Source organism: Acanthisitta chloris, unplaced genomic scaffold (assembly GCF_000695815.1).
Source record: "Acanthisitta chloris isolate BGI_N310 unplaced genomic scaffold, ASM69581v1 scaffold20323, whole genome shotgun sequence".
Classification (NCBI taxonomy): domain Eukaryota; kingdom Metazoa; phylum Chordata; class Aves; order Passeriformes; family Acanthisittidae; genus Acanthisitta; species Acanthisitta chloris.
The window spans coordinates 749-12114 of record NW_008666866.1 but is presented as its reverse complement, the minus strand read 5'-3'; the positions used below and the strand labels follow the sequence as shown (position 1 = coordinate 12114).

Genomic DNA, 11366 nt, shown 5'->3' with positions numbered 1-11366 from the left:
CGGAGCGCTCGGGGCTGCAGCTCTGAGCCCGAGTTCCGAGCCGTGAATCCGATTTCTGCGGCGCAGCTCGTGCTCCGCTCGGGGCGGGGGAGGCGAAGTCCGTGGGTTGTGATTTTGGGGGCACACGGGCGCGCCAGCAGTGTTGGGGTGCTTCGCTTCGCTGCTGCAGTTTGGGATTCTTTCTGACCCCTCAGGGGTGTGTGGTGCCCGCAGGGTCCCCAGGAGCTCCTCAGCCCTTCCCTCCCATCTTCACTGTCACCTCTGACTTGTAGCTTTGCTCTCTGACCTGCTGTTATCCCAGTCGAGCTTGGATCTGCCTTTTGCAAGACATAACCAGAACTAAAGTTTTTCTTCTGTTCGCTGCTGCAGTTTGGGATTCTTTCTGACCCCTCAGGGGTGTGTGGTGCCCGCAGGGTCCCCAGGAGCTCCTCAGCCCTTCCCTCCCATCTTCACTGTCACCTCTGACTTGTAGCTTTGCTCTCTGACCTGCTGTTATCCCAGTCGAGCTTGGATCTGCCTTTTGCAAGACATAACCAGAACTAAAGTTTTTCTTCTGAACATTTCAGTGCTTTTCCTTTGGGCCAAGCTTCCCCAGGAAGAGACAGGACCCTCAGTCATTTCAGGTGGGTTTTTTGAGACGTTTATGGCCTTTGAGCAGCTTTTCTGTTCCTCTGCGAAGTCACCACAGCACACACCGAACACGTGTCGAGGCGCTGTCTGATCCGTGTACCATCCTCTGGGTCTGCTCTGTTGTTCTGCGAGTCACTCTGCACCTTAATGTGTTATTTTTGAAACTCCTGAGATACTCAGCCCTAAATCGAGGCAGATCTTGGAGGAGGAAGCAGTGCCATATTCTTTGCATATCCGGAATTCCTCTCCCTGGCCTCGCTGTAGCTCTGCCCTAGACCTGCTGGAGTTGGTTGTTCCTCTCCATGGACTGAGGCAAATAACTCCTTTGTATCTTTTCAAAGTGGTTGTACATCTGAGACTGGATCCAGCCTCTGTCCCTGGCTGCTTGCTCCTGCTCTCCTGATCTTCTGGCAGTGTTGGTGCAGCTCCACAGTGAACTGCTCCAGCTGAGGAATGACCAGTGCTGGAGTGTTCCTTCTCCCTCCCTCCAGAGATGGGTTGTTTTCCCCAGCTGGTTCACTTGCATGAGCACTTTGGTGTTCGAGTGCTGGTGGTGGTGCAGGGAGGAGATCGAGGCAGGATCCAGACCTCAGAGCACCTGCAGGAGCTGAAGGGGCTCCAGGGAAGCTGCAGAGGGACTCTGTGCTAGGAACTGCAGGGACAGGACAAGGAGCAATGGGGAGAAATTGAAAGAGGGAAATTGAGAACAGATGTTAGGCAGAAGTTTTCCCTGTGAGGGTGGTGAGACACTGGCACAGGTTGCCCAGGGAGGCTGTGGCTGCCCCAGCCCTGGCAGTGTTCATTCCAGGCTGGATGAGCCTTGAGCAACTGCTCTGGTGGGAGGTGTCCCTGCTCAGGGCAGGGGTTGGGGCTGGAGGATCTCTGAGGTCCATTCCAACCACTTAACATTCCATGAATCTATGAGATCTCCCATGCTGGTCATTCTGCGAATTATGTTTGTTTACCTGACCTGAATCTCCTCTTAACATAGAAAACACTTTACCGTGGTCTGCACTTCATTTTTCTCTTCCACATGAGCAGGAGTTAATATGAAAGCAATAGCAGCAACTTAGAGTTTCACGTGAGCTTCACTCTTGGAAGCTGAGCACATGTTTTTCAGGAAGGAAGTATAAATTGCCTCCTCTAAGCTGCAGCAAGTGCTGAAGTACAGAGGGTTTTATCTTCCTTCCACCTTTCTTGTCTGTGTTTTTTCAGCCCAAGTGGGAAGAAATTCCGGAGCAAGCCGCAGCTGGCACGTTACCTGGGCAGCTCCATGGACCTGGGAACCTTTGACTTCCGCACAGGAAAGATGCTGATGAATAAAATGAACAAGAACAGGCAGAGAATGCGCTACGACTGCTCCAACCAAGCCAAGGTGAGGCTGAGATGCTGTGGCACTTTCCTCTCTCTGCCAGGACAGTGTCTGTGAGCTCTGAGTGCTGTGAGGGTGCTGGGACACTGGCACAGGTTGCCCAGAGCAGCTGTGGCTGCCCCAACCCTGGTGAGAGGTGTTCCTGCCCATGGTATGGGATGGGATAAGATGAGCTTTAAGGTCCTTCCAGCCCAACCCATTCTGGGATTCTGTGATTCCCCTCCCTGGAGTGTGAGCTCATCTTCTCCAGCACTATCTCCTCTGGAGGCCCAGACCTCTGGCTGTCTCCTGGGACACTCCTGGGCAACCTGTGCCAGTGTCTCACCACCCTCACAGGGAAACCTTCTGCCTAACATCTGATCTCAATTTCCTCTCTCAATGTCTCCCCATTCCTCCTTGTCCTGTCCCTGCAGTTCCTAGCACAGATCTCTCTGCAGCTTCCCTGGAGCCCCTTCAGCTCCTGCAGGTTGCTCTGAGGTCTCCACACAACCTTCTCCTCTCCAGGCTGAACAGCCCCAGCTCTCTCAGCCTGTCCTCATAGGGAAGGTGCCCCAGTGCTCTGAGCAGCTTTGTGGCCTCTGGCCTTGCCCCAACAGTTCCATGTCCTGATGTTGGGATCACAGAGCTGTTTGCAGTGTCTCTGCATCTAAACACTAAATGTGGAAAAGGCATAATGGTTATTTTTTAGATCCTTCAGCCAGTCAGGAATCGTCCCCGTGGGAGCGATGGGAAGGTTTCCCTCCAGCCCTGGGTGCTGCTGTGGTATTCTGAGACCTGCTCTGAGGCAGAGCAGCTCTCACACCTCTCAGGCTCAGGATTCCACCCAGACTTTGCAATCCGTGTCCAAGTCCTTGTCCTTGGCTGCTGACTGGGTTAGCACCCAGATGGTTCAGACTCATATTTGTCCTGAATACATCTTTTCTACATCTCATGAATAAATCTGTGAGGCAGACACAGTGTTTGCATCCTCAGGAGCAAAGCGTGGCCTGCAGCCATTCCGTGTTAGGTTTTGGGAATGAGGAAGAGTCTTCCTAAATTTCCATTCACAGAATGAAGTCATGTAGTGAAAAATTCATTCTGAGTTTTGTTGAGAACTGAGGGTAAAAAAAAGGGATGGAGATTCAATCCCAAGCTGATTTAAGAGAGTGTTTTAGGATGGTTTCTGGATTCAAACCAGTCCCTAAATTCCTCCTCACACCAGTTCTGTTTGTTGCATAGATTGTGCTATGAACTTCTGGTTGGGTGATCTGCAGGTGGTTTGGCCAAGTGTTTGGCTCTGAAATTCCATCGAAATGGGGCTAAGACTGCTGTGTGTGAACTAGGGTGGGAGGAGGTGGTTGTGCTCAACACAGCGAGGGGAAATCTGGCTCTGGTAGGTGTAAGGCAAGATCTGAATTTAGTTGTGCATTTTCAGCAGTCTAACCCAAATTACTTGAGCCCAGAGGAGATTTGGAGCCATGAGCCATTCCCTGCTGCACATCCTGGTGGCTGGGGGAAAACTCAGCAAACTCAAACCATTCTTCTGGGCTCTTCCTCTCCTTCTGTTGGCCCCAGGGCAAGCCTGACCTGAACACGGCCCTGCCCGTGCGGCAGACAGCTTCCATCTTCAAGCAGCCTGTGACAAAGATCACCAACCACCCCAGCAACAAGGTCAAGAGTGACCCCCAGAAGGCTGTGGAGCAGCCCCGGCAGGTAAGGCCCTGCAGCTCCTTCTCCAGGGCTGGGAGCTCCTGGGGCTGCCCCTGGGAGGATCCCAAAAGGAACCACTTGGATGTTGTGGTGCAAAACTCCCTGGCAGATTCTGGTCTGTGTCAGGAGCAGTAACTGACAGTGCTCCCAGCGACACCAAACAAACCCATTCCCAATCAAACCCCATCCCCAGTCAACTCCAAACAAACCCCATTCCCAGTCACCTCCAAACGCACCCAGTTCCAGTTGCCTCTGAACAAACCCCATTCCCGATCAAACCCCATCCCCAATGGGCTCCGAACAGACCCCGTTCCCAACCTGCAGGTCTGGGCTGTGTTGGGGGGTTAGGACTGGGATTTGTAGCCACGTTCCAGCTCTGGGTTGTGTCACATTTGTGCTGTAGTGAGCCTGAATTTCCCTAAAGCCAAAGTGAAGTGTTACCCACAAACTGAGTGAGATGTTGGAGCCACCTGAGGAGACACTCAGGGTTGGAATCCCTGTCAGACCTCTCAGCCGTGTGACGTTCCGTGTGTGAAATCCACACTCCTGCACGGATCACCTCTCATGTGCTGTGTGTAGTTAGGGGGTGGCACAGCAGTGCCACTCTGCCCCACTCTGCCAGTGTGGGGCAGGTCATGAATGCACTTTGGAATTGTTGGTTCAAAGTCATAAGTTAATGTGATGTAAATACAAATCAATATATTGATGTATTTGTTGGTTCAAAGTCATAAGTTAATGTGGTGATGTAAATACAAATCGATATATTGATGTATGGATAGGACAGAAATGTTGTTAGTCATTAATGGACATTGCCATTAAGAAAAACGATATAAATTATATAGAGAATATTTTAATACCTTATTATGGTATTTTATATTATAGATTAATGGTAACATTTACATATAATATTCTCATACATAATGCCTAGTAATTTCTGTAGAGTTTTCTTAGCAGACTGTTTGCAAATGAGACAACACACTGAAATGAAGGAAGCCTCTCACCTTCAGTTAGCCCAGGGAAAAGCTGCACAAGCTGCACAGGACTCGCCACGGCCCTGGTGAAATGAGCTGCAGCTGTTGGTAGACTTAGCAGTTTGGCTTCCTGCAGGTCGAGTGGAATTGAGAGATTGTTGCAAGAGGGAAAGTGATGTCAACAAAACGTAGAAATACTCTGTAAACTCCTCAGATCTTACTGAAAACCTTCTGCAAACTCGAGGGGTGCCTGTAGGAGGGAGGTGCAGGGACCTGGTCAGGCCCTCAGGGGTGAGATGGATCTCTGCAGAGCAGTTGATGGTTTGGGGGCTTCAGACAGCTTGGCAGGTCTTCCCTGGTTGTCTGCGGAATCACGGGTGTTGCTATTCCTGCAGTTTCTATGGGTAAGACAGTAAAAGGACACTAAGGACAGGACATAACTCTGAGCTGGATGGAGGTTTGTGTCTCTGTTGGAAGTATTTACTGAACTGCAGAATATTGGAGCTTGTGCTCAGCAAACTGCAGATGCTTCTGCAGGGTTTGAAAGCGGCTCTGAGTCCCATAATGCCTGGATTAAAACTCAGGATCCCACTCTGGTTTCGGCTGGAAGGACCTCAAAGCTCATCTCATTCCATTCCATAAAGCCTTGAGCACCCTGCTGTGGTGGGAGATGAGACACTGTCCCAGGTTGCCCAGGGAGGCTGTGGCTGCCCCAACCCTGGCAGTGTTCACAGCCAGGTTGGATGAAGCCTTGAGCAACGTGGTGTGGTGGGAGGTGTGCCTGCCCAGGGCAGGGGCTGGGGCTGGATGTGCTCTGAGGTTCATTCCAACCCCTGAACATTCCATTACTCCCTGATTATCCCTGCTGTTGGATTCTGTAGGAAATCCACATGGAATCATCCTCAGCAGCGTTCTTCCCTCTCTGGGCAGGGAGCAGCTGCTTTGTGGGGATGTCAGTTCCATTTCTGTTGGTGCCAGTAACCATTTTCTTTGCTGTCAGCTCTTCTGGGAGAAGAAACTGAGTGGCCTGAATGCCTTTGACATCGCAGAGGAGCTGGTGAAGACTATGGACCTCCCCAAAGGGTTGCAAGGTAATCAGAGTCTGCTCCTCCCTCGGTGGCGTTGTGGTACCTGTCAGCAGTGAACTGCAGGTGTTGTGTGTGACCTCCTTGTGCCTCAGTGCTGGGGCTATTCCTGCTCAAGCAGGAGGTGTCAGTGCTCTCTGGAAGCCCTCATGCCCTTTGTCCTGTGGGAAAACTGAGGCAAAACATCCTGATATTGGGGGATTCATCTTCCAGAAGCATCACAGAATGGTTTGGGTTGGAAGAACCTTAAAGCTTATCTCATCCCACCCCTGCCATGGGCAGGGACACCTTCCACCAGCCCAGGCTGCTCCAAGCCCCATCCAGAAGGGGCTCTGAGGTCTCCCTGGAGCTTCTCTCCTCCAGGTGAACACCCCCAGCTCTCCCAATCTCATTCAAGCAGAACAGAAACAACTTCTGTTCCCACTTTGGGTTTGATGGTGATTGTTTTTGTGTACCAGAGTGAGGAATTACTCCAAGCTGAGCTGCACAGGTGCTGTTCGAAGCCTTCAGCACGGAGATGTGTTGGGTTAGCTCTCCCAGTGGCAGCGTGTGCTTTGCCAGTGACATGTCCTTCCTGTTGTGCTGCTTTGCTTCTCTTGCCTCGTGCGATGCTGACTGTGGCTTTCCCTCCCTGTCCCAGGGGTCGGCCCTGGGTGCACAGATGAGACTCTGCTCTCTGCCATTGCCAGTGCCCTGCACACCAGCACCATGCCCATCACTGGGCAGCTCTCTGCAGCTGTGGAGAAGAATCCTGGGGTCTGGCTGAACACCTCTCAGCCTCTCTGCAAAGCCTTCATGGTGACCGATGAAGATATTAGGTACTGACCAGAAATTGTCTGGGAACCAAGTTCCTTGTGGTGAAGCTACTTTGGTTTGTGCATGTCTGGTGGAGCACTGTGGCTTGGGTGTTAATCTGGATGGCTCTTGAGCAACAGAGTGGGCAAAAATCGTTCCACAAAGCTCTTCTTATGTGCTGGAAGCTCTTTGTTCTTAAGCAACCTGCAGGAGCTGAGGGGACTCCAGGGAAGCTGCAGAGGGACTTGGTTAGGAGCTGCAGGGACAGGACAAGGAGCAATGGGAAGAAATTGAAAGAGGGAAATTGAGATTAGATATTAGGCAGAAGTTTTCCCTGTGAGGGTGGTGAGACACTGGCACAGGTTGCCCAGGGAGGCTGTGGCTGCCCCAACCCTGGCAGTGTTCATTCCAGGCTGGATGAGCCTTGAGCAACCTGCTCTGGTGGGAGATGTCCCTGCCCAGGGCAGGGGTTGGGGCTGGAGGATATCTGAGGTCCATCCTAACCCCTGAACCCCAGAAAGTGACCTGCAGGTGTGTTCTTTGCATTCATCCAGTGCTTAAAGATCATCCTTACTTTGCTTGCTAGGTCTGTGGGAATGCCAGAATGACTTTGTGCTTGTTCTGTGCATGAGTGACCAGGGAAAATGGGATGGTTATAACTTTGAATTCCTGTGGCTGAGGTGAAGTAGGAGCTCCGTGAGACGCTGACTGGTGATGGTTTGCTGTGATTTTGGTGGCAAAGGAGCTTGAAAAGGTGAAGTTTGAACTCAGAACAAAAAGAAGTGGTCAGAAACTTTATTTTCCTCTAGGCTGTTTTGTGGAAATCTGAGTACTAGTGTTAGTAGTACTAACTCCTAGTACTCATATTCGTGTTAGAAGTTAAAACCCAAAGTCTTGAGTCACAGCAATTGCAGCAGAAACTATTGGACAACTTTTTTTGAGTGCTTCTCTTCACTTACCCACCGTGACAAGTGGTTCTACAATGCATCTCCTTCTGGTCCATCCCAGCCTCGTGCTGGGGGATTTGAGATGCCTTTCCCAGGCAGGAAGCAGCTCTGGGAGCTGATGTTGAGTTGCTTTGTGCAGGAAACAGGAGGAGCTGGTGCAGCAGGTGAGGAAGAGGCTGGAGGAAGCCCTGATGGCTGACATGCTGGCCCACGTGGAGGAGATAGCCAGGGATGGGGAAGCTCCGTCCGAGAAAGAAGGAGGTGAGGAAGAAGGAGAAGAGGAGGAGGAGGAGGAGGAGCAAGACCATGACCAGGAGATGGAAAATGTATAGTCCAGGTAATGTGACTGTTATTTTTCACCTTAAACTGTCCTTCACTGGGGGCAGAAAGGGTCTCGGGGAGTCTTAGGTGCTCTGCTGCAGGTGAAAACCTGGAGATCAGGACATGGATATCTTCTGGCAGTGAGATCTCTTCCTTTAATAAAGATGTAGAAGGTTCTTACTGACTTGCAAGGTCTTTTTTGTTCTCTTCCAGGGGGTTACACCCAAGAATTCCTAGTCCGAGCCCTATCAGCAGGGTCAGCACAACCATTTTCAGAGTCAAGAGAGCACCACCAGCCTGACTGCACCCCGGGGCACGTGGATGGACCTCAGGAGCTGTGTGAGCTGACAGTTCATCCATGGCCGGGGAGTTCTGCAGCTGGAACTCACCTAAACTCTACTCCCCTCCTTTTCTCAAGGGGTAGGTAGGGTGATTGGGAATGCAAAAGTGGGAGGGGTAAAGGAATATCACATGATGGGAGGGAAAATATAGGAACCAGATTTGCTGTCTCTTTAACTAGTATGATTTTTTGTGGGTCAGTGCTAGGTGATACGTTTTTAAGCTTTTTCTATCCAAGTACTTTTAATGACCCATGGAACCGTTTGCTCTCTCGCCCAAGGGGAGGGAGATGCTGTTTCACTCCTTGGCGACTCTGCTGTGGGTTACCTGTTCATACCTGACTGTAGGGAGGTCATTTCATGTCGTGGGTTGTCAGTCCATGTGTGAGTTCCAGTCACTGAACTGCCATTCCCTCCCAAGACCACATTGGTCTTGGAAGTGAAGTCTCGGAGCTGAAGTGCTAGTGCCTCTCCCACCAGGGGAAGTTCCACGTGAGGAACTGGGCTGACAGCACTGGGAATTGGGGATTTGGTTAGTTCCACACCACACTGAGTTCACTGCAGTACATGGTTTGGATATGGAGTTGTGTTTGTCCAGACACTCTGTTTTGGAGATCAATACACCCAAACTGAGGTGTGTTTTGGTTTAAGTCCAGTCAGGACTTTCTGCCCTGGGGATGGAAGGATGACTCACTGTTGACTGGCAGTGAGGAAACCTCCTCCTCTTTCTCTTCTGGTGCCAAGACCCTGCTCTGTCCTCCGTGCGCAGGGAAGGGGATCCATTCCACCAGGTGTGGCTACACCTGCTCTCGTGTGCAGCAATGTTCTGACCTCGTTAGAAACAAAAAAAAAAAAAAAAAAAAAAAAGGAAAAAAGGTTGATTTTTCTAGAACTGATATCTAAAACTGAATTTAAAGCTTTTTATTAAGTCTGAACTCTTTCTTATTTGCATGTGCGGTGAGGTGACAGCATTTTGTGTTGGAAAAGGAACTGATGTGAAACCTGCCTTGGTGTGGTCCAAGCATTTGGCTTCACCATGGGCACCTTGGCTGATTCCTCAGTCTCCTCCAGTGCATCTCTGAGCATATTTGGGTTACTTGTGGCTAACTATGGATTTCTCTGGGAAGGGAGAGGGAAGGAAGAGGAGAGTTTATAGCTTGGAGGAGGTGTTGACCAGGCTGCAAATAGTCTTAGGGTATCCATTGCTTAATTTGTGTGTGGATGTCTCAGCTGAGAGAAGAATATAAAGTGGTGGAGTAAATATTGTGCCACTAACCTATTGTACAAGTTGTTGGTACCCAAAACTTGGGGAAGAAAGTAGCTCCCAGAGCCTTTATTGTGTGAGAATGACAGGGAATTGCCTTTGGGAGTGGTCCTTGAGAACTGTCCCATGCTGCAGGGATTGGTCCCAGACTCACTCTTCTGAAAGGATTGGAAAGACAAAGTCCTGTGATTTGCTCATGTGAGTACTGCAAGGAGACTGAACTGTGCTCTGCTGCTCTGCCAGGAGTTGTTCTGGGGACCTTCCCCTGGCTCTGCAGGCAGTGACCATTCTTTCCTTTCTGACCAGTCTGTTACAGCTACTCTGTAAATCCTCTTGGAAGTCTTGGTGTTCAATTAAATGTTTCTCACAAACAAGAGCTTCTCCTGGTCTTCCTCCAGCCCTTCCTGCAGTTTGTGCTCTGTCCATGCCAGAGATGTTCTGGGTTTGGTGTGGGCTCCACTCCCAGATGTGGGTCTTGGTGTTTGGGACCTGGCAGAGGGGAATCATAAAATCATGGAATGTTCAGGGGTTGAAATGGAGCACCTGACTCTGCCCTGGCTCAGCTCAAGGCCATTCCCCCTGTCCTCTCCCTGCAGCCCTGGCAGTAGTGACACCCCCCACCTCTCTCCAGCCCTGTCAGGGAGTTGGAGAGAGCCATGAGGTCACCCCTGAGCCTCTTCTCAAGGCTGAACAAGCCTTTCTTCTGATAGCCCATGATGTCTTTGTGGTGTTGCTGCCACAACAACTTGATCAGTTTGTCTCATCACAGCCTCGGTCAGGACTTATGGGCGTGAGGTGTCTGCCACATTCCCGGGGTGGAGAAAGCAGCTTGGTTGAGGTATGAGGCAGATGATTGGGAAAGTCTACTAAAAGCAGTTGAGTGGAATTGGGACAAAACATTTATCTCACTAATTGATAATCTCTTCTGCCTCCTGAGCTGGAGCTGCTCCGTTAGGGTGACTCCAGGTTTCTACTCTCCACTTCGTTTTGCAAAGCTAAGAGATTTAAAGGCAATGGCATCGCCTCCCTGTTTGGACTCCCAGTGCTCATGTGCCTGAACTCTAGTCAGGTGGAATTTGTGCAGTCTGAAGAGGGAATGAGCATGGATATTGGACAGTCTGGATTTGGCCTGCAGAGCTTTTGGAGGTGGTTCTGCCCAGGAAAAGTTGGCTCTGTACACATCTGCAATTGAACTTGCTGAACTGGTGTTGGGCAAGGAAAGGGAGGAGTTTTCTTGCTAGTAAGCAGCACATCAAGAAGGGAAAAGAGTCAGGGAATCTGGGAATGCAGGAGTGTTAAACCTGCCTGGGGAAGTTTTGGTGCTGTGGCTGAGAGTTAGAATCCCAGGCTGGGTTGGGTTGGAAGGACCTTAGAGCTCATCCCATCCCACTCCTGCCATGGGCCAGGACACCTTCCACCAGCCCAGGTTGCTCCAAGCCACATCCAACCCGGCCTGGAACACTCCCAGGGATGGAGCAGCCACAGCTGCTCTGGGAAATCTATTCCAGCCCCTCACAGGGCAAAATTCCTTCCCAATATCCAACTTAAACACTCACTTCTACTCTACGGGAGTTGGATAAAGCTGAACATCTGTGAGGAAAACTGCTCCTTCAGCACTCCTGAGTACTTTGGTCTGGGTTTAAGGAGAGACCGTTGTGCCTGGGCTGATGCTCCTGGGCCTCAGAAAGAGGCAGGAGAATGTTTGTTTCATGAAGGAGTAGCAAGATTTTCAGGATTAACTCTCCAATCCGAAAATCCTGGTTATTTGGGATTACATCCATAGGAACAATCTCCAAGGGTCCAGATGCCTTTGCAAGTATTTGGATGATCCCACTTATCCCTTTCATATGAAATGCATATTCTTAGCTGTTCCTGTGACCAGGAATTTCTGCATCCTCTGGAATTGCTTCAGAAGAGCCTTTGGGGTCGGATGAGGTTCCCAGAGTTGCATATT

The 11366-nt window shown here is 50.5% G+C and overlaps 1 protein-coding gene across 1 annotated transcript; it reads left to right on the top strand.

Annotated features, from left to right (window-relative positions):
- Positions 1–1843: 1843 nt before the first annotated feature.
- On the top strand, positions 1844–7827 carry MBD3 (methyl-CpG binding domain protein 3). The gene is made up of 5 exons (XM_009072302.1): positions 1844–2005; positions 3557–3694; positions 5663–5753; positions 6388–6565; positions 7629–7827. Exons 1-5 carry the CDS (start codon positions 1904–1906, stop codon positions 7819–7821), a joined length of 702 nt encoding a protein of 233 aa, XP_009070550.1. The 5' UTR covers positions 1844–1903; the 3' UTR covers positions 7822–7827.
- Positions 7828–11366: the final 3539 nt, after the last annotated feature.

Excerpts from the sequence above, each read along its gene's own strand:
- MBD3 (XM_009072302.1), top strand. The coding sequence starts at position 1,904 with ATGGACCTGGGAACCTTTGACTTCCGCACAGGAAAGATGCTGATGAAT. Across the intron at positions 2,006-3,556 it reads ACTGCTCCAACCAAGCCAAG|GGCAAGCCTGACCTGAACAC; the intron begins GTGAGGCTGAGA and ends TGTTGGCCCCAG. Across the intron at positions 6,566-7,628 it reads GTGACCGATGAAGATATTAG|GAAACAGGAGGAGCTGGTGC; the intron begins GTACTGACCAGA and ends TGCTTTGTGCAG.